A 23,465-nucleotide genomic window follows, 5' to 3' on the forward strand; every position below is an offset into this window, starting at 1 on the left:
ATGGGCCATTAAACCCCAATGGTGTAAACTCTTATCCTTCAAAAGGGGAGGTGAAGAGTTCAAGTTCCGTGTGATTTGTGAAATATGCGTGATAAAGGAGTTGACTTCCCATCCTCAAAGACTTAAGAGGGGGAGGGGACGTTCCAGCTGGGGGTGGGTAAAAAATGTGTGTGAATGGGAGTGCAATGTGTTTCTTGTCATTGAAAATGAAAGAGAGAGAGAGAGAGAAAAAAAAAAAAAAAAGTGATGAAAGGAGTAAGAGTATGCTGACGAATTTTGTGATATCCTCCATGACATGCACCAGCATGATAAAGTTCTTTTCCCACCACCTGCAGCTGCCAATTCAATTCTGATAACGTGTTCCGTATGCATATATAGTGATGATATGTTTTTTAGTGTATTGTACATGAAATGCACATTACACTCGTGACCTGTGTAAAAAATTGACATTGACTGTTAGAACTTACTGTAGGTGTACCAGACTAAAGTTTGGCCTTTGATGAAGAGTACTAGTCCTATGCCTTTCTGAGTAAAAGTCCTTCAAATAAATTTATCAGACTCGAGAGAGAGAGAGAGAGAGAGAGAGAGAGAGAGAGAGAGAGAGAGAGAGAGAGTACATATGAGATCACGGGGTATAACATTATAATTGTAATTTTTCATGCAACACCCGTGAACCTAGCTAAAAAATCAACTGAGAATAGGAGTGGAAGCATGCATATATAAATGCCTCTTCTATGTGGTCCTTAATTGGATCAATTTTGATATATTTTTACATAAAATTACGATCAGTCCTAAGTACATTTGTTAGATAATTAAGCTACCTATGTCTATTGAAGCTCTAGCAATGGCAGGTGCCAATTTGATGGAAAGTGGCATCCACCTTGAAGCGTGGCAGATGCGCCGTCATGACTTGGAACAGCCACCTCCATATCTTGTAGCCGATCAACAAAGTGGTAGCACTGAAGTTGACAACAATGGCGCTGATAAGTTGCTACTTGATGGCAAGCTGCTGGTGCAAGCAAATATACGCGAATGGGCTAAGGCTGTTGCTTCTAGGAATAGAGCTTCTCAATTTGAAATACAAGCTCGATTAACTAGAGTTTCATATTTGTATTCTAAATTAAATTCTAAGCACAAAATTATGAAATTGTAAAAGAATACTCATTTATCAAGCCATGTTGTTACTCAATTTGATTTTTTATTTTTGTTCATTTATTTTTTTTGGTATGATATAGCCGTTAGAAATTAGATGGTTAAGAAAAAAGTTATAAAAGATGATGAGAATGGGCATGGATTCAGAATGCAATACAATTAAATCAAACATAACATACGACCTTGGCGATCAAACTAAAACGGACCTTGGTTATTGATTCTAGTGGTAAGAAGGTTGGGCGTAGATTGGTAGCAACCAAAAATAAAAACAAAAAACAGAGGTTACAGAGCGTACAAAATTTATCAGTACATATTAAAATGACATTTAGGATGTGTAATGTGTACAAAATACAAACTCTGTAATTCACTACTGATTTGGTTACCTGATCTGTCACTAACCGTTGGTTCGGTTCGGTTCTGATTTATGTCACAACAATTTTGGTCTCAGTTCCAATTTTTAGAATCTGCTGAGAATAATTCCAATTTCGCACCGAACCGTGTGCATCCCTACGCCCATAATGTTCAAGGTAGAAAAAAGAATGCAAATACCGTTGATGATCCTAAAAACTCAAATCGAAAAGCGTCTCTGACCTCAACAAGATCTTCAGGTCCATTCAAAGACGACATTGGGAGTATAACATGCTGTCTTTGTGCCAAAGAAAAATAAAAAAAAAACTCAACGTTATGCTTTGGATGACAGCTCTAACTCCGTAAGATTAGCTGACGTGTATAAGAAGTACAATAGAGAAACATCACAAAATTCATTTGGTTAAAACAATAGAAAACGAATTAAAAATTGCTTGATTTGGAGAAAAAATTAAAATTCGAACACAACTGAGAATATCTTAGGAAGCTTTGTTATTACCAAAGAAAGCCTTAAAACCGTAATTTAGAATGGTTGCCTCAGGCATTATTAGTAGCTAACTCGAGGTTCCAGTCAAATAGATCATAGATGCATGCACGCGCACGCACATATACATATTTCCGCCGTAACCTAGTAGTATCTCCTTATATTCTGTCCAGATTCTCCAGAAGATCAATGAGGAACCAGATGAATATTCACCAAGTGCATGCACATAACATTTATCACAAATAATGTAACAAAAAGGGAGTTTTGAGAGCGAAACAAACAATATGAAGAGCTGATACAAGCAATGCATTGTTATGCGTAATGGATACACAAGTATGCTTCATTCAGGCTAATCTACCACAACAAAATTATAGATTGGCTCTGATTTGTGCTTTACCTCATCTTCCACCAGACAACTCAATCGCATCCTGATTATGTATTGAATCTTCTCCCCAGTCAAATCTTCTCTGTAGTCTCTCAGTCTCCTGCCTACGGTTAACTTCAACGTGCTGCCATTCTTCCCACCTCTCAGCCAGCCCTTCTCCTTCCAGCATCCGGACCACCTCTGACATTGCTGGACGATCCTCCGGTGAAGATTGTGTGCAGAGCAATGCAACCTGAATCATCATCTCCACTTCTTGTATGTTGTAGTTCCTATTTAGGTTTCGGTCCACTATAGCATCTAATCTTTTTTCTCTTTCCAGTTTCTTGACCTTCAAGGAAACATTAGCAAAATCTATTAAGCAGTGGAGACAGAGAAGACTAGTATCAGTACAGAGCTAGATATGCTAGAAACAATGGATAGCTATGGCATCCAGAAACCACCGAAAAACTTGATATTTCAAGTTCAATTTGCAAGCATCAGATTCACAGGTTCATCACGTTGAATGATATTTTCATTATAAGAAATAATAAATAAAATGAGGGGAGAACTCCCAATTCAATGGATCTGGATGCAGAGCATCTCATCATTTTAATTTCTTTAAGCGTGTAAATCTCAAGGGACAAATGCAACTTAAATATATGAAAACCAAAATGACATTATTTAATTTTAAGCGGTCTCATAATATCTGGACAAATAGCTGGCCCTAATCAAAGTTCATTAAGCATTAAACCGACATCTTGCGTTATTTGTGGCAATATGAATGTTGATATTAATTCATGCATTTATGTACATATTTATGAGAAAGCACACGAATATATTGATGCCTCACCCAGCAGTAAATATAAAGTGTAGCTCATGGCTTGGACACTTCACACCTAACCTCCCAGGTCCTCATAGTAACAGTTACATTGCAATTTCGATTAGATGTGCTTGTGCACATACACAAATGCAAATATATATGTGTGTGTGTATATATATATATATATATATATATATAGAGAGAGAGAGAGAGAGAGAGAGAGAAAGTATGCACAAACCATGAAAGTGGGTTATCTTACATGGTCAAGCAATAGAACATCGTCTTCTTCTTCCAGGCGTGAAAAGTCTATAGCCCGCTGACCAGTTACAAGCTCCAGAAGCATAATCCCATAACCGAAAACATCAGTCCTTCCTGAAGACTTTCCAGTGGACAAATATTCAGGTGCTATGTGACCCATTGTTCCACGAACTTGGGTTGTCACATTAGTCTTCCTCACATCCACTAACTTTGCCAGCCCAAAGTCACCAACAACTGCTTCAAAATCTTCATCCAATAATATGTTAGCGGCTTTAACATCTCGATGAATAATTTTTGGATTACAATGTTCGTGAAGGTACTCCAGCCCACGTGCAGTGCCTAAAGCCACTCGTTTTCTTGTAGGCCAGTCTAAAATAGGCTCCCCAGGTTTAAGCTCTGCATTTTAATGCTCAAAATTTGTCAAACATAAGCAGAAAGCCACTCTAAATTAAAGATCACCAAATTCACAAAAGATAAATCAGCATATTTGTACTAGTGTCTTAGTATCACTAGAAACAGATCTTTCAAAAGGTGCATGTAATCCAAAACTCACAATTGTATGACAGTTGTGAACATTTTCACTTCTTAGGATATGTAAGTACGGACATTAGTTTGAAAGGTCTGAGTATAAGCCAACTAAAAATATTAAGCACTTACTCCGACCAGAGGAAGAAGCCAATTAGGAATTTTTGCGCCGTAAAGAAACAAGGACCATTACAAGTGCGCAAAGCCCGAAATAGACCTAGAGGGGGTGAATAGGTCTTGAAAACTAAATAACAAACTTTAACTGATTTTTAAAATTTCAGCCATCACAACTCACTGAAATTGAAATATCAATCAATAAGCTTGTTAAACTAGGTAGAGTACAAAAATATAAAGTATAAAATCATAAACACATGAACATCCATTTTTACGAGAAAAAAATAATGGAACCAAATCAGTCAACCAAAAGAAGAAAGGCATACAACACTAGGTTAAACCAGATTCTAAACCTAAGTGCTTTCTCCTCTTCACAGAGCATCTTCTTAGTCTTTTTGGTCTTGTTAAACATAACAGTCAACCAGGCTATAATTTGCCTCCTTCAGGGGCTTCTGCCACAGAATCCTCTGGGGCCACGTCTGTTAGGTATGGACAGGGTCCCCCTCCCCAAGAAATTGACGAACACCACCCAATGGCTAATGAATAATCCAATGGTTCCATTTGATCACACTATAGTTTCCCCTTCTTCCTTAGCAGAACATGTTCCTTTACATAAAAGAGGGCTTTTCCCAAAAGGAAAGATATCGCAACCAAAAGTCTCCACAGGGCCACCACTTTCATAATTTCATCAAAAGCCTCTTTGGGTCATAAAGCCATTCCTATTTAATTTTTTTCATCATCAACTATTCCTGAATGAAAATGATATTGCTAAGAAGGATATTGTTGCTACTAGAGAATTTCGAAATTGTTCAGTGTATTGATTTCTCTAGGATCAACAATAACCTCTCTAAAACCACCAAAGGCAGTAATTGTATCTCCTCTAACTCCCATAATGATGGTTGAGAGTTTAAGTTCTTTAAACTGAAGGACCCTCAATCATTGTATTCGATTATGATAAGTAAAACACACACAACCGTGTCCCAAATGGGACCTGAGCTCTGTATGCAGGAGATTCCACTCAAGTTGGACAACTGGTGGCATCATAAAATACAATTATGGTTAATCAGAAATATTCATATAAACTAAAGCATACGCTGTGGGAGAAGTTTATAATAACTTGATCATAATACACCACATTAGAAAAATCAAGAATCATTAAAGACAAAAAACGGAAGTATATTTATCAATATTATATATAGAGAGTAATCCAAAAATAAAATAAAACATAATTAGCAGACTTAAAAATAATAATAAGTAATTAGCCAATTGTAGCCCCAATGAAATGGTGAGCAAAAGAAAGAAGAGGACTTCCATAAGATGGTTACATAAAAATAAGAAACTTGCTATTCAACAACTCAGAAGAGGAAGTTTTAATAACTGTCAAGGTAGTTAATTAGAACTCTTACTACTTAATAATCTAATTCTGTCTATACCATATCTATATAGGAATATACTATTCTCGGTTATTTCTTATAGTAGACCATTCCCAAGAAATAAATATAAAAAGGCTACATATATGCATATACAGACATATAAACAAGATTACAACCAAAAAAAAAAAGGAAATAAGATAACATAAACAAGGGTAAATATCCTTATAGTATCTCATATTCACATAAACAGATTAAAGAACTAATACCTCGAAGACGATATGCAACACTTAAGTTCTGCATAAAGGGATACACCAAAAGGCGTTCCGTTGGAGTTGTGCAGAACCCAATTAGCCGTAATAGATTCCTGTGAACAGCTACACTTATCATCTCAACTTCACGCTGGAATGCTGCGTCTCCACCAGGACTGTCATAATCAGTTAACCGTTTCACAGCAACTTTTGTGTTATCTGAAAGCACTCCTTTATAAACCTTTCCAAAGCCTCCCTGTCCAAGTACATTTTTCTCACTAAAGTTATCTGTGGCGAGCTGTAATTCCCTCCATGAAAACCTTCTCAATTGTCCGAACGGAATTCTGCGGTCAACTTCACCTGAGCGCAGAGGACAAGAAAAAGGAAAAAAAGATATCAGCAAATTCCCGAAGTAACTGAAGTCAAAAAAAAAAAAAAAAATCAAACCCTCAACTAGAATTTACCAACAACAAGGGATTAAGAAAAGTAACAAAGACATCATGGAAACGAATGAAAAAAAAAATTTAAATAAATATAAGCCCTGTAAAGCCAACTATTAAGTGGACCAACTAAATTTCAAATTCAAGTTTAGAATAACATTTTTTTCTTTATATGGTTACTCTCTACTGGTAATAATATCTGCCAATGGGTTTCTATCCTTTTTCTTTTACACAGTAGCCAGATGTGAGATGTCCCAGACTCACACCTAGAGGAGTTAAAACCTATGTTTGGTATTTGAGAAGCCAAACTTCTTGGTATTGAAAAGTTTTACGTCAGCAAAGTTTTACATTAACCAAGTTGTCCTGTAACCACATTTGACCTGCCTTCTTATCAAATCAATCCAAAACTTAGCCCAGTCCAGTAAACTGATCAGAGTTTGAGGCTGAGTTGTTGATATTTAGAACACGTTTTCTTTTACAGTGTTATATGAAAAAGATCAGGAATCCAATAGATGGCATGATCTTAAGATTTTTCTGCAATTGTAGGTAGGAGAAGAATGAAATACAGCACAAAACACCATCCTCAACAAGTATCTGAAATGCCACAGAACAGATATATTCCCAGCAATACCACACAACCATATTCAAGAAACAGCAAACTTCCAGTAAGCAATAAATATTCAGCATATCAAGCAGCCTCTGCATTCAGGTTCATAAATTAACAAGCAACACAGACCTGCAACATCTACAAAAACTTCACGCCTGTAGCCTTTATGCCTGCCCTTCCACAAAAACAACAGCACACCACCAAAAACAAGAAAACCTAGAAGTCCGCCTACAATCCCAACTATTATTCCAGTTTTTGGTCTACGCAAAGCACCTGCCAAGATAGCACAGGCATAAGATTAAGCTTGTCCAGGTAAGGGAAAATTGTGCAGCTATATAAATTTCCAATACTATAAAGCAGAGTCTTGTCAAATGACTAATTCTATTACCTCCATTATCAGATACACAAATGTGAGTGAAATTTAAGCTACAATTCAAATTGTTCCCTGAAAAACTGCAATAAGCAGCTGAAGTCAAATTAAATTCAAAGCTGGTGTTTGTATGTTGAGAGAGAGAGAGAGAGAAGTGAACAACGTTGATTACTGCCTGAACTAGGAATCGATATCATTAAGAAAACTTTGTTCATACTTGTATTTTGAAACTTGAAATAAACGCTCGGGTATTTGACCGGTGAGACTATTTGAAGAAAGCTGACTGCAAAAGAAATTCCAAATATGCCATCAGAAGCTGACAAAAGGTATACCTATTCAATCAAGAGGCAAATCTTATATTGCCATACCATATGTGCATCGCAAGAGATCTAATCACTTACATACTAATCAAGTTTGTAAGATTTGAGAGTGACTCAGGGATGGTCCCTGTGAGATTGTTTTGATTTAAATACCTGCTTGAAAATCAAGTAAATCACATGGAATATAAGAAAAATAAGCAAAGGCATACTAAATGCTATAGAAATGCTAATACAATGCAGACGGCATTACATACAAGAACTGAAGCTTCTTGAGATTGCCCAGGGAAGATGGAATTTCACCAGTTAAACGATTATTTTCCAAATCCAACGTTGTCAGGCTTGTCAAATCTCCAAATTCTTTTGGTATCCGGCCAGTTATTGCATTTCCCTGCAATGAACTGCATGACAAATCCATCTGGTATGTATCAACTATCAAAATTATACATTGGAATTGGATGACATAAGAGTTGCAAGTTCATTTGCATATCTGTCACTAGATAAAGAAATTCATCCAGAAATGCAGAACTAAAAGTTCTTTGAACCCAAAGTATAAATGTTCATGTAATAGTCAGTAGTCAGTACTAATCTAGCAAATATGAAACTGTTCTGCTGCAAGGCATATCTCTTTTATGCACACATGGAGAGTTTAATTTCATAGCAAAACAGAGATAATGATGAGAAGCACAGGAGATACTATAACAAGGCTTAGGTGCTGTTTGATAATTCAATTCAGCGCTTAATGCTGAACGGATTAAGCACTTATTCAATTAAGCGCATTTGATAACGTAATTTAAGTATCACTGAAAACAGTAAGTGTCACTTAAAATGGGGCAATATTTTAAGTGACACACACGTCACTTATCACTGAATGTTGAACGCCGAACGCTGAAAATTAAAAAAGATATTAAAAAAATATATATGTTTTAATTACCACTTACAAACTTCAGCACTTAAAAATTCAGCTCTTAAAACTTTCCGTACTTAATTTTATCAAACAGCACCTTAGTGTCAAATGTCAATCATCAAAAGAAGCAAGGAGACCTAACAAGGAAAGTTCAAGCGAGACAGCCATAAGTCTAAAAAGGAAATATTAAACGATTTGATCGTAAATTCTGAGATTTTACTACCTCTTGCCCTTCGAGGGAAGATGAGAGTGATATACATCTAGAGAACCAGTCTGTGAATGAGATAACAGTGGAGAAACTTATAAGCAAGTGTGCTGAGGCAACTCAACTAGAAGACTAAATGTCACTAGAGACAGGTCCTCTGGCATTATCTCATAGAGTCATACCAATTTATAATATTGAACACAGATATGAAATCTATGGCAATCCCAGTAACAATAGTCCATTGCAAAAAGTTGAGGCAACATGCACAGGCAAACTAAATGTACCCAGAAATTAGACTAATGCAATTCAACAATTCTACCGACTGCTCCAATTTCCCTACACGTACAGTGTCAACAGAGTCTTCAGAACTCCTATTTTAGGGGACAAGAATCCAGAAAGTCCCATGGATGTCAATGATCTGCAAACAAATAATACATATAATCATACACAACATTTAGGGAAAAACTTGCTTCGATGACATGGGCATCAGTATGTTAGCATGATATCGAGGTCAGAAGGAAAGGAAAGATTACATCACCAAATTACTTACACGGAAGTGACTTTATTACTCGGGTCACATGCAACTTTGGACCAAGTGCAGGGGTTAACTTGATATGTGTTCCAATCGGAGAGCTGATCAGATGAAGCATTCAGTGAAATCCTCAATGCATAGAGTGCGTCTCCTGAAACAGGCCTCAAGATTATCCACCATTAAGACAAATCTGCCTTTCCAAACTAATCAGCATGACAAAAACTTTAGAAAAACGGGTATAAGCAAATATAAGAGGTTAAATAGCAATACTGAAGAAATCCCTAATATTCCTAAACTCATGATGCTCTGCCATGTTATCAGAAAATTTTAATGCCTTAAAGATCTCTGTTTGGAACACATTTGGAAAGATGGAATCCAAGTTTTTTGAACAATAAATAGCGATCCTAAAAACAAAATCATCCATTTCTTCTCCTTGGATTCTATTTTAGGAAAAAATTGAGCATAGCACAAAAGACTACTTAAACAGGATGCATTTAGTTACATGATTCAACATATTTAACTTCAACAGAACATATTTTTGTTTTGTTTTTTTTTTTTTTTAGATAAGTAACTTCAACAGAACAATTTTTGTAAGTAAATGAAGAACTTGTGCATTCGACCATACATAAGCCTACCTCTATACCACATTTATAGATTGTAACACAATGATACGATACCGCTTATAATTTTAATTCTGGTTCCAGTTTAATAGAAGTTATTTTTCTATTACATACTAGTTACAAAAGGAACATAAAATTTGATGTCAATCTGACATTAACCACTCCACCAGAAGAGGATTTCATATAAGTCTAGAACTTTATAGTATGAGATTTGGACTTACATTCCAATAGAATACTTCCCATTACACTATCACTCCTTAAGTATCAAAAATATTTTTGCAGGGTAGCTATGTCGGTGCCTGACCAAGTCCATGTGAAGTGGCAAAACTTACCGTAGACCCATAAACACATATCCAAAATTTCTGGATGAGTCCACTTATCTAAAAAAAAAAATTCTGGATGAGTCGATATTAAAAATATATACTTTGAAATATCATACACTTGAACAGTTGACTGAAACTTCTGACACTTGGCTGAAACATAATACAAGCAATACCCAACACTTAGAAACAGGATGAACACATCCAAAAGTGTGCAACACAGCAACGCCCTAAAAGAAGAAAAGGAAAAAAAAGAAAATTCGATATTGAACACAGGGCTACCACAAATCATGTGTGCAATGGGCACTCTTTAATATAGAGAAAAAATATATAAAATATAAAATTAATTAATTAATAAGGAAGATAAATTATATAATTATAATCAGGATACTTCTAGGAAGATAAATTATATAATTATAAACAGGATACTTCCAATTTATGTATTCCCCATTATGAAATTAGGAAAAGTATATTTTTGCAGAGTCAGTAATATAGCAATGCTCATGAAATTATTAGTATAGAAATTTAAAAATTAATCAAGGCTACATAGTTGTCTTATAGAATACTTGTAATAGGCTATCACCTTAAGATGGTCCTGCCTACGTGGGGTACTGGGAGGGAAAAACTAATTAAAGACCAAACCATGTTATTACTTTGCACTAAGTGACGATTCTGAAAGTTAAACTTGTGTCTTCACACTTGTCAGCCCAACTTTTAACATTACATCAAGTGACTGCCCCAGCCATATATAATACATCTAAACACCAAAAAAAAAAAAAAAAAAAAAAAAAAAAAACCATTTATCTAGATATTGTCATCTCTTGTCTTTTCCGTACCCTGATTTTCATATTATCAATGTTAATGTATTTGTGTAATGACATGTCATGTTTACGTCCATGCCCATTCTACTTGACCTACTTGCCGAGAGAGAGAGAGAGAGAGAGAGAGAATTCAATTCAAATGCTTTTGTTTGGGTAATGGGGAGGGAGAAAGAGTAAACAAATTATAAGGTTGTGGTTCAACAAGACATTACGATCTCTTAAAATGATGCCAAAATACCAAAAGACAATAACCCATCTAACCTTTTGCCTTCTTTTAGTGACAAGTGAAACTAACTCTAAGAAATGGGGAAGGTAGCAATACTGGGCATAAAACATATGCTATCAAAATGAAATAAATGTAGGATAAACAACATACCTTGCTCATCCGGCAATACAAAAGAATGCAAATATGCCAATATTAGAATTGCATAAACCAATTCCATCTTCATCATTCCCAGTTATTTGGTTCAACATAAAATGTTATTCCTGCGATTAAAGTAACATAATTTAGAACTTTTGAATGCATGAATGAGTGTCATCCCTGCAAAATCATTCCAGCAACACATTAAAATCGTTTTTATAAAAAACTAGACCTAAAGCTTACACACTTAAATGATTTTCTTTACTAACTCATACAAAATAATTTCCAAATGCATCAAGATGGGAAAATCAACAAATGTCATTGTGAAAATATGGAGCACAATAAAGAAAGAAGTACATCAAAGAAGGAAATTAAGAGTATGGAAGATGAATTAAATTATATAGAAAATCAATTAAAAGTGTTGACGATATATATATTTAAGGTATACCTCTCTAACAGCTTAAACTTTTGTAACAGTAACAAGGTATAAGAGCAAGTAGTCCTATATTTTGATACTCAATGCTGCACACACTTGGCCGACTCATCGAAAGAGCCATTTTTTCATAAAGCCATGTATTTCATGCTCTTAAAGCACTTTTGTTGGTTTTACACTCTTCCTCTGATCACTATTTCCAAATTACATTTTTACTCCTACAAAGTTAGGTGTCCTTCCAATTTGATTTGCTGAAACTCAAAATTAGAAAGCAAAAATGTGGCTTGAATGAATTGAAAGGTCATAAAATCCCCCATCCAGGTATCCGGGTTGTAACTCCACAGTCCAACTCCCAACCACCATATTTTAGGGAGTTCAAGAAGCGGCTATATTCTGTAAAGGGGTAACTTTTAGGGGTTACAATGCTTCCCTTTTAAAAATATATATATATATATTTCGTAGTGAATTTTACTTTAAAAAATGCTGCTTCATTTTAAGGAAGGTCAAGCAACAGCAAGCTCTTAATTTTCGATAGGCAATGGTAAAATAAATAAATGATAAATCCTATAATAATTCTGTTACCCTTCATCTTCGCAAACATAGTCTCCATAATGATCATTTCTTATTTTTGTTATGCTGCACCACGGGAGATGATTTCATAGTAATTGTTTTTGTCATCTAACTGTCGGGCCAGCGGTAACGTATTTGCATAAAGATCCAAGATTTAACACGGATCAGCACAACTGCCCAAAATGTATGGACGAGAAGGGATAGACCACTATAAATTTGTAAAGAATTCCGAAGGAAAAGTATACCCTACACCCAAGCACCCGATTACCGATCAATACATCCTGCAGCCAATGCCCAAGCCCTTATCAATCTACAGGTCCACAAGCACTCAAGCATCACAGTTCACTTCTTGTCGTCAGTGTTATTTTATCTCTATCAACCATATCCCCATCTACGGGTTGTGTGAGGTGAAGAGGGCGGCTATGATAGATCCATCTCTTTCATTCTTATAAAATCTCAACCAATAACCTAGGTATCCATTTATAGAGTCTTAACCCAAATTCCTTGCTGAAGAAGGACTACAATCCATTTTTATCCAATTTCCTAAAACGTTTCAAACAACAATGACTCTAGAATAGAAGCCCAACAGAATAAAGAATTTAAGATATAATTCCCAGCAATTCCATCAAGCCAATCATCACCTCTTCCACGGCCATCGTACAATTTGCTACAATATGATCCATTGACAGTCATGATCAAGTGCAAGTCGATCGATTGATTCTGCTTCTAACTAAAATCCCATTGCATCAACTAGTGAGAGTTCTTGTATTATTTTGATATCCTTTAGATAAAAACGAACTATCCATAACAAAGCTTTCAACTCTAATACAAATTGTTGGACTAGTGAAAGTACAATTGCATAGAGATCTAACCATGATAATAAGTGATCATACAAAAGCCACAGATTTAACGTACTTCAACACAACTTATCCGACATCCACAAATGAGAAGAGATAGTTGTTGAGAATACCCAACACCCTAGTACCCAAATTGCCACTTAGTATATCTCATGGTCAATTCAAAAGCCCTTCAATTGTCCAATATCCACATAAACATCACACTTACCTGGTCAGTGGTCTTCCAAATTTATTGACCATCTATACGTGTCTACAATGTGTTTAAAGTAAAGACAAGGAAGCCCTCATTGACCCATCTCTCTTATTTTCGTATAAGTCTCAAATTATAGTTTATGCATCCATTTATAAAGTTCTAATCATTGTTACTTATTACACAAGGAACACAGTTCCTTTTCACCAAAGCTAACCAAAGAACATTCCTAGCAAAATAAGATTATAAAACAGAAGCCCAATAAAATTAGCAAAGTGAGACATAATTTCAAACACTTACATAATGGCATATAATAATTACTGTAATAATCATCTAACGTTAGCAATTATATATTTTTGTATGATTGGGTGTGCTAGAAGTTTTCGAGCTTGTTTGATCAAAAAGTGTAATAAGTCAAATTAATAATGGGTCGAGAATAAAGGGCTGAAGAGTCCAACAACTTCAACAACTCCAAAGTATATGAAACATAGAAACACTGAAAACTATTGATTCATCGTATCATCATCCTTACTTATTAAAAAACATATCATCATCCTTGCCTTAAAACCCATATGAATGAAGTCGGTCACATGAATTCTCTTTTTCATTTTTACTTTCACATCGTTTATACATCTAACGTTAATTTTGGTTGCCTTCTCTATCTCTTAACTTCTATTAAAAAAAAAAAAAAAATTATTCTTACTAGCGCATCCATACGTCTTCGTTTTTATGTGGCCATACCATATGACTCTACTCTCTCTTAATGGTACGCACTCCTAGTTTTTCTCTCTCACTTTCATTTGTAATCCTATTTCTTCTAGTCACTTCAACCATCCATCTTAACACTCTCATTTCGACTACAAGAACGCATTATTCTTGTTTCTTTTTTAAAGCCGTTACTCTACTCCAAATAGAATAGTTGGCCTATCTTTAGAGGAAATTGTTGATTTTTTTGCCTCTTTGAAAGCGTAGAGGCTGTTTTTGGCCTGTGTTTGTTCTCTTGGGATGCGCTCCCCTTTTGAGCGCTTTTGATATAGAATACTTATCACAAAATATATATATATATATATATATATATATATATAGAATAGTTGGCCTAATAACGGTTCCATAAAAATTTCCTTTTAACATTTTTTTTTTTTTGAGAAGTACAAGGATTTTCTCGCATAAAATGCCACTAGCCTGTCTCCATTTTGCCCACCATGATCCAATTCTACTAATTATATCAATATCTATCTCTCCATCCTTTTGTATTATCGATTTAAATATCAAAGTGGTTATTTCGAATAATTTTTTGTTTTTTAAGTGAGATTAATATATTATCAAGATCTGAATCTTTATTAAATTTACATTTTATATACTCTGTTTCAATTCTACTAATTTTCAATCCCTTTGATTCTAAGCATTTCTCCACATTTCAAATTTTTTGCAAAGTTCTCTTTAGAAGTGGAGGGAGAGGGGAAGAGGGAGGAGGAGAGGGAAGGAGACTTCTATTGTTTGGCCAGTGAAGCTACGCATTATTTCGTGGAATGTCCAAGGTCTCAATGACCCAGATAAAAGGAGGGTGGTGAAGTTGGCAATTCGGAAGTGGGATCCACATGTGGTGTGTCTGCAAGAATCAAAATTTGCTTCAGTTTTGGACGAGATTATTAGGAGTATCTAGGGCGGAAGATTTGTGGATTGGGTCGCGCTGGAAGCTATGGGCTCTTCGGGTGGCATCCTTGTGATGTGGGACAAAAGATGGGTTTCTAAGCTGGATTTTTGGGTTGATAGGTTCTCGGTGTCATGTGTTTTTTCTCTGGAGGAAGATGGTTTCCTCTGGACATTTTCGGGAGTCTACGGTCATAATGATGATGATGGTCGTCCCCTGACGTGGGAGGATTTGATTTGGTGAGGCATAGATGGTTTCATCCCTGGTGCATTGGAGATGACTTCAAGATCATTTGTTCTCCTTCAGAAAGATTAATTGGGGGAAGGTGGACCACAGCTTTTCATTGATGACCACAGTCTGATTGACCTTCCTTTGGAGGGAGCTACGTTCACATGGTCTAGTGGCAGAGAGTGTCCTACACTATCTCGTTTGGATAGATTCCTTTTGACAGGGGATTGGGAGATGAAGTTTCTGAATATTATTAAGGCGGCGTTGGCTCGCACAACTTCGGATCATATTCCTTTAGATCTCGACTGCGGTGGAATGCGAAAGAGGAGCTCACCCTTCAGATTTGAAAACATGTGGCTTCGTACGGAGGGTTTTATGGAGAGAGTTCGATCTTTGTGGGAGAGTTATGTGGTTTCTGGTAGCCCCACTTTTTCCCTTGCAAGTAAATTACGACGACTAAAAGAGGACCTCAAAAAATGGAGCAGGGATGATTTTGAGAATTTGGAATGGAGGAAGAATCGTGCTTTTGATGAGATTGCTAATATTAATAGAAAGGAAGGGGAGGGTAGCATTAATGAGGGTTTGGTACAGAGAAGGGTGGAGTGTCAAGTGGAAATTGCTGAGATTGCTTTATTAGAGGAAATTTCGTGGAGACAGAAATCCAAGGCTTTATGGCTTAGGGAGGGAGACAGAAACACGAAATTTTTTCATCGGTTGGCAAATGCTCACAGGAGGGGTAATCATATCGAAAGAATCACGGTGGATGGGGAGCTTCTCTCCAAGGAGGACGATATTTGTAAAGGGGTTACCTCTTTCTTTCAGAACTTATTCACGAAGACAAAGACATGGCAACCTTTGCTTGGTGGTTTGCATTATTCCATCTCTGACTTTGATGGTGTCAATCTAGAAAGGCATTTTTCTGAGGAGGAAGTGCTGAGGGTTGAAGAGTTGCAATAGGTATAAAGCCCCAGGTCCAGATGGTTTCTCGATGAGATTTCTTCTTGAAAACTGGGCATGGTGAAGGGGGATGTCATAGGCACTTTCTCTGCTTTTCACTCACAGGGACACTTTGAGAAAAGTTTGAATGCAACCTTTATTGCTCTTATTCCAAAGAAGGGGGAGTGTCTGACGTCAAGGACTTTAGACCTATCAGCTTGGTGGGGAGCATTTATAAATTGATTGCTAAGGTCCTAGCATCGAGATTGAGGGGTGCCTTGGATAATGTCATCTCAGATTCTCAAAATGCTTTTGTTGGAGGCCGTCAAATACTCGATTTTGTCCTTATTGCTGGTAAGTGTGTAGATTCCAGGCTCATTTGTGGGATTTTGGGTGTTCTATGCAAATTGAATATCAAGAAGCTTATGATCATGTTGGCTGGAGCTTTGTTATCTACCTCTTGGAGAGGGGGTTTGGTGAAAGATGGAGGAAATGGAATGAATTTTGTATCTCTAGTACTCGATTCTCAATCCTTATAAATGGAGCACCGATAGGCTTTTTTGGTAGCTCAAGAGGGTTACGATAAGGGAATCCACTATCTCCTTTTCTTTTCCTGATTGTGATGGAGGCTTTCAGCAGAATGATGTCAAGGGCAGTTGATTGGGTTTGTTTAGAGGTTTTAGGGTTGGTAGGGATGTTGCTAGTCAGCTACAGATCTCCTATTTGATGTTTGCAGATGACACCTTGGTTTTTTGTGATGCGGATGTGTCTCAGATGAGATATTTGAGATGTGTTCTGATTTGGTTTCAAGTCATTTTTGGGTTGAAAGTTAATGTGGGCAAAAGTGTCTTAGTGTCGGTAGGAGAGGTTCCAAATATCTCTACTTTGGCTCTTGTTTTAGGGTGCAACACTGGTTCATTATCCATTCCTAATTTGGGTCTACCTCTTGGAGCTCCATCCAAGAGTTTGGGTAGTTGGGATCCAGTGGTGGAGAGGTTTGAGAAACGGCTTGCCGGGTGGAAGAAACAGTACCTCTCCAAAGGGGGGAGGCTTACTCTTTTGAAGAGTACTATGTCGAGTCTTCCTACGTACTTTCTTTCAGTCTTCCAGATTCCCTCTTCAGTGGCTGAAAGGATCATGAGGTTGCAGAGGAATTTTCTGTGGGGTGGTAAAGGGGAGGAGTTCAAGTATCATCTAGTACAGTGGGAAAGGGTTTGCACTCCAATTCAGCAAGGTAGGTAAATGGCTTTGGAGATTTGGGATAAAGAGGAACAGACACTAGAGGAGGGTGATTGTGAGCAAACATGGGCAGGCGAGAGGAGGGTGGCACACCCCCGATGTTAGGTTGCCATATGGGGTTGGGGATTGGAAACACATTCAGAAGGGGTGGGACGAATTCTCTAAGCACATCAGATTTCGTGTCAGAGATGGCAGTAGGATACATTTTTGGGATGACATATGGTGCGGGGAGCGTTCCCTTGCTAGCATTTTCCCTTAACTCTTGAGGATTGCTTCTGATAGGCATGCCATGGTGGTCGAATGCTATCGCCTTAATAGTGGAAGAATGGTCTGGGATGTACGTTTATTGAGATTGTTTCAGGATTGGGAGATGGAGGATGCTATGAACTTTTGGGATATGTTATATCGCCAAGAGATGGTTGAGGAAACTTTCGACATATGCGTTTGGGCTCCATCTTCACTTGAGCGTTTTGATGTTTGGTCATTTTATCATTGTTTTGCAGATGCTCTAGGCTATCTTTTCCATGGAGGGCCATTTGGCAAACAAAAGCACCTCTCAAAGTAGCATTTTTTGCATGGATCCCAGGACAACCTTTAGATAAGAAGACAAATCGTGGTGAAATGGTGTTTTATGTGCAAAAATGGCAAAGAAACGGTTGATTGTCTTCTTTTACATTGTTTAGTGGCCTGAGATTGGTGGCTTTTGTTTTTAGGTTTGTTTGGGATTCATTAGGTTATGTCACGGTCTACCAGAGGCTTGATTGAAGCCTCGAGAGGATGCATAGTGGGGGGCCAAGCTCGTGACTCTTGGAGGGTTACTCCTTTGTGTATCTGGTGGTGTCTATGGCTTGAAAGAAATAGGAGATCACTTGAAGGAAAGAAAAATCATGTTGGGTCGTTGAAATTCTCCATCCTTAGCACCCTTTTTTGTTGGGTTCTAGGAAGAAATTATAAATCCTTGGATGAGCTTGTAGAGTTTTTGGATTTGTTGAAGGTTTAGAGGCCCTATTTGGCCTTTTGTTGTTTTTGAGGGACGCGTTCCCCTTTTGAACTTTTATTGAATTTTTTACTTATCAAAAAAAAAAAGTGGATCCATTAACACTATATCATTGGCAAACAACATACACCACAGAATGTCTCTTTGAAATTCTTTTAATATTTCATCTAAAATTATAGCAAATAAATATGGACTTAGCACTAATCCTTTGGCGTAATCCTACTTTTATAGAGAACTCACTAGTCTCACCACATATAGAACAAACTCTAGTTTCTGTGTTTATATACATATCCTAGAGAACCTTATTATTTGCATAGGAGTTAGTTTTTTTTTATAAAATCCACCAAATTATATGTCTTGGGACTCTATCATATCTTTTTCTAAATCTAAAAACCATACGTAGATCTCTTTGCTTACTCCTATAGTCTTCAACTAATTGCTTTATAAGTATATAATATTGATCTCCATGGCATAAATCCAAATTGGTTAATGGATACAGTAGATTCCTTCCTTAATATTTGCTCTAATACCTTTCTCATAGTTTCATGGTATGACTCATTAAAATAATTCTTCTGTAGTTGCTACAATTTTATATATACCATTTATTTTTGTAAATGGTACTATTGGCTTTACCTCCACTTATTTGCCATCATGCCATCTTTTAGAATGTTGTTAAACAAATGTGTTACAGTGTTAGCCACTCAATTACTTACTTTCCTAACTTTCTCCAAGCCTCTATAGGTATATTATCAGCACCCACTGAATTTTTTTTTTTTTTTTCCTCCAATCTTTTGAAGTGTGTTATTACTTCCTTTGGTGACTTCATTTAGCGTTCCTATATTAAATTCAATCCCTTCTGCTTCCTCTCTAAGGTATTCCCGGTTGAATAATCAATTGAATTTCCTCTCAAGATTTATATAAAATGATTAAACTTATTAACCTAAAACGCTAATTTTCATTTTATTCTCCTCATATGTGTAAATACCCTTATGACTGATTAACCACCCTACAATATATACGCACACGGATATGTACTCCAACATATATTTTTTATAAGCTCCCACGCCACAATATATATAAATAAACGAATCTGTATATGTCTGTATATGCCTGCATATTTTTGCCTGTGTGATATATACAGGTAAATGTAGTCAACATACTTAATTCTTCCCCTGTTGACCCAATTAATTCAAGAGAATTGGTTTATTTCTCCAACTATTTGCCCATTAAAATTTTATCTATACAACAGGAATATAACTGAGAGATATTAATGACCCAAGCCCCAATCAAATTCAACAAACCAAAAAATGTAATTCCAGTACCTCCTCATCAAAGCAAACTGATAGCGAATCGTAAAAGCTACCCAGCTCAAATCTATCTGATCGAAAAAAAAAATCAAAGAATCTTTAACAGCCATAAAGACCATATATATGACTCATGAAGAGCTATACTACTGTCAAAAACTAATGACAACATATATGTACACATATAACACAGAAGAAGAAGAAGAAGAAGAAGAAGAAGAAATAGTACCTTTTAGAAGAAACAAAATTAGGGCTTTGTTAGATGAGAAGTGAGTGTATTTGCATCGAATCTAAAAGAAGCTTCTTGGATGTATTATCTGTAAATTTGGGAAATATAAGAAGCTCTGCAATTATTACATGTCTCTCTCTCTCTATACACTCTCTCTCTCTCTAGTCCCAGTCGCGGTCGTGGACCCAGAAATGGGTCGAGACAGTTCAAGCACTCGCCTTTCTCTCGCGGCGTTCGAGACATTTTGGAAGTGAAACACATGTTCTTTACAGCGGTAAGACAGACTGGTCAAGCGCGAAGATCCCTGTAGTCCCACTATATATAATTTCAAGAATGAAGACCTAAGTCATCTGGAACTGTAATAAATATATATATATATATATACTCCTTTTACTATGTAATATTTTTAATATTTATATAATAATTTAGTAGTTAGTTAATTTGTGTATGATATGCAAATTAAACGCGTACGTACGAATTTTGAAAAAATAATTTCGTTTGTCCATAAGAGTTGAAAGATACGATAAAATACGCATTTTTTTCCATCACTCCGTATTCGTTTTATTGCTCCGTTTAATTTGTAACCTAATTATTTTTTTCTTTTTCTTTTCGTGCATGAAATACAGGTTTGTATTGTATTTTCTACCCTCTTTTACTTAGTATAGTTATTATCTTTTAAGTCATTAAAATAATGTTATTTGTTATACAATCTCTTATTGTTGTCACTCCAATTATGATCTTTAATCAAAGTACTGAAAGATATATATGAATCACAAGTTTTTATTGATGTTTGTAGATATTTATAGATTTTTTGTTTTGTTTGTGAGATATTCGAAATTTTATTAATATCTTTATTATTATTATTTTAGAAATTTGTAAATCACCACACTCCCCAGATGTTTTAGTAAAGTATCACATTATATAGTTATGATTTTTTTTTATATAATTATTGTGATAGTATCAATTGTAATATATTTATTTTATTATTTGTTACATATTTTTTATTATCCTTACAAATATATCATATATATAAGAATATAATAAGATATATATAGTCGAATTTTTGATCCTGCATTTTTAGTGTATATAACGGATCATACATATATGTATTCATATTTGTATTTTTACGTTGTCGTATTTTTTTGCCGAATTTTTTAAACATATTTTTAAAAAAATATCGAATTATACTCGTACATTTCCGTAATCGTATTTTTTTTGTACCGTATTTTACTAACTATATACTAATGATTATTATATAATTTTTAAAATAATAAAAATATAATTTCATTACCACGAGAAAATGTGTTTAAATTATATTTATTATTTATAATATTAATAATATTTAAATTACAAAAATATTTTATGCATTATAGTTTTTTTTATACATTGGGACATTATACCATTGGGCTAGATGTAGGCTGATAATTACAATTATCTTAAACAAATCATATTATCACATTATTTGTATTAAAATGATCTTGTTATAAAAGAAAATAAATTAAAATATATAGAATTATATTAGTCTGTATAAAACTTCAGTTTAGTCAAATTAAATCAAATAAAATGAAAAACAAAAATTATATGAGATAGTATAAAACTTCAGTTTAGTCATTTAATCAAATAAAATTAAAAATAAAGTGTGACGTAAGCTCATGCGTGTTATAGTGTGGTGCACTGTATCATATTTCTTCTCTAATTTAAAATCAAATATAGCAGCACAGCATTTTGGCATTTTTCGCCGTCAATTTTTATACTATTAATTAAAGGGAAGTACAGGTTGACACTTGACAGGTTGAAGGGTAGTGGGCTTCTTATCTGTATTTAAATTTTTTTCCACACATCTTATCACACTGTTGACTATTGAGACACCAACGTCTTTTGTCTCTCCAGGGCCACTTGTCTGGATAATTAAGAGGAGAACAAAATAAATAAAGAAACAATTTTTAATTATAAAATTTTAAATATAAATATATTGCAGAATATGTTTGAAAACTTTAAGCGCCTTATTTTTGGCATATTTCGCCCTCAGTCATTTATTTATTTTTTTTTTTGAAACAGAAATTCCCCTAGACATGACCTCTTAGGGATTCACCTCAAATTACAAATCTGTGCCACGTGTACCGGTCCCTCAACACGCGCAGCAGTCAATCAAAAGGAATAAATGGCTTAGAAAGAGTCGAACACCGGCCATTTCAAACTTGCCTCCAAACTCCATCCATCACAATTATGCCTCCGGAGCATTTCGCCGTCCGTTTTTATATGTTTGACATCACTAAAAAATTCTGTTTATATATATTTTATAGGATATGTATACGGGTTTAACTGTATCTTTGTTTACATCAATATTATATTAATTATATTTCCAATGTGTTGAATGATTGTTTAATTTTCTATCGCATGCCTTCTATACCATCATGCGAGACACACATCATCAGTGACGACCATTCATAATAAAACACAACAGTAATGAAGAAGACGCAAAGAGGCCTAAATAAATGAAAACTGTATTTTTTATTTTTATTTTATTTTTTTATGAATGATTAAGCGTATGCCTTGCAGACCCATGCCTAATGAGTAATGGAAAATAGCTGATAAACCATGAACAAAACTCCATTATTTACAACCATTATTATTATTATTATTATTATTATTATTTTTAGGAATAATTATGCATATGTCTGCCCATGCTTAATGAGTATTATAATTCTTAATAATTGTTGATAGAAGAAGGTGTTGCATGAATAAATAATATTTTAATATTTTTCTTCAACTCGTATTTCTTGAAGTTCTCCGTTACATCACATAAATACAATTTCTTTTGTTACCATTTCAAATATCTTCCACAGCCAAATATATTTTTACAATCATGAAAGTCAATAGTGACAGTAAAGAGAGAGTCGTATAGTATGAAGAGAGAGAGTTGTACAGTGCGAATAGATATAAATTATGTTGTGATCTGTAGAAAGATTTATACTGCATGAATAAAGAGAGTCGAATCAGTTGTACTCACAAGTAATTAATTTTTTTTGGTTACGGTTTTGATAAATAAAAAGGTTTTGCATCAACCAAACACCAAAAAAATAATAATAATAAATAAATAAATAAAATTTACATCCAAACAACAACCAAAAAAAAAAAAATTATCAATATTGTGAGGTTTAAGTTGTTTTCAATTAAAAAGGTTTCAATGGAATGGAATGGAATTTGCCGCAAACACCGGTGCCGCCACCACCAGAACCGCATCCACCAATATATCGACAGGGACGCAACCTTTTGAGGACCATAATCGTTTATGGATGCAACAGCCATTAAAAGTAATTGGTATGTATAACAATGTTTGTGATCCTTGTCACAGGAGCCGCCCCAACTTTCTCCCCCACCTCTCTCTAACTTTCTCTCTCTAATAGGTAGTTTCATCTTCTTCACTCTGCCTCCCTTTCATGAGAGGGGAAAAATGAAAGTCGTCTCCTACAACTGCAATAAACTAGCGTGTGTTTCTATAAATGTGTTTTGTGGGTATTTTTTTACTCCGTTTTTTGTTTTCTTTGACTAGATCTGTTCATGTTAGGTTCGTTTTCGGATCACATGGACGGATCTGTTGATTTTTTCAACTAAATTTCTGGTCTA

The 23,465-nt window shown here is 35.3% G+C and overlaps 3 protein-coding genes across 6 annotated transcripts; 2 read left to right on the top strand and 1 right to left on the bottom strand.

The window, feature by feature from the left end:
- Positions 1–1,292: 1,292 nt before the first annotated feature.
- LOC132286872 (probable LRR receptor-like serine/threonine-protein kinase At5g10290) lies at positions 1,293–20,022 on the bottom strand. Of its 4 annotated transcripts, none has more exons than XM_059789288.1 (14): positions 19,839–20,022; positions 19,628–19,683; positions 11,220–11,329; positions 9,101–9,233; positions 8,897–8,968; positions 7,696–7,839; positions 7,523–7,594; positions 7,339–7,404; positions 7,140–7,204; positions 6,881–7,024; positions 5,723–6,064; positions 3,446–3,840; positions 2,400–2,715; positions 1,293–1,794 (listed from the first exon to the last, which is right to left on the bottom strand). In XM_059789288.1, exons 3-13 carry the CDS (start codon positions 11,293–11,295, stop codon positions 2,401–2,403), a joined length of 1,824 nt encoding a protein of 607 aa, XP_059645271.1. In that variant the 5' UTR covers positions 11,296–11,329; positions 19,628–19,683; positions 19,839–20,022; the 3' UTR covers positions 1,293–1,794; position 2,400. The 4 variants fall into 4 exon arrangements, with proteins under 4 accessions (XP_059645271.1, XP_059645269.1, XP_059645270.1 ...); XM_059789286.1 differs by having other exon boundaries at positions 1,293–1,798; XM_059789287.1 differs by lacking the exon at positions 1,293–1,794 and having other exon boundaries at positions 1,933–2,715; positions 19,628–19,679; positions 19,839–20,021.
- Positions 14,954–16,090, top strand: LOC132282004 (uncharacterized). The gene is made up of 2 exons (XM_059783647.1): positions 14,954–15,144; positions 15,262–16,090. The coding sequence occupies exons 1-2, from the start codon at positions 14,954–14,956 to the stop codon at positions 16,088–16,090; spliced, it is 1,020 nt and encodes a 339-aa protein (XP_059639630.1).
- On the top strand, positions 16,148–17,311 carry LOC132282005 (uncharacterized). The gene is made up of 3 exons (XM_059783648.1): positions 16,148–16,256; positions 16,367–16,423; positions 16,806–17,311. Exons 1-3 carry the CDS (start codon positions 16,148–16,150, stop codon positions 17,309–17,311), a joined length of 672 nt encoding a protein of 223 aa, XP_059639631.1.
- Positions 20,023–23,465: the final 3,443 nt, after the last annotated feature.

The sequence above is a fragment of the Cornus florida genome, unplaced genomic scaffold, assembly GCF_030987335.1.
Source record: "Cornus florida cultivar Cherokee Brave unplaced genomic scaffold, ASM3098733v1 CherokeeBrave_3.0.0_Hap2_Chr11, whole genome shotgun sequence".
In the NCBI taxonomy this organism is placed as follows: domain Eukaryota; kingdom Viridiplantae; phylum Streptophyta; class Magnoliopsida; order Cornales; family Cornaceae; genus Cornus; species Cornus florida.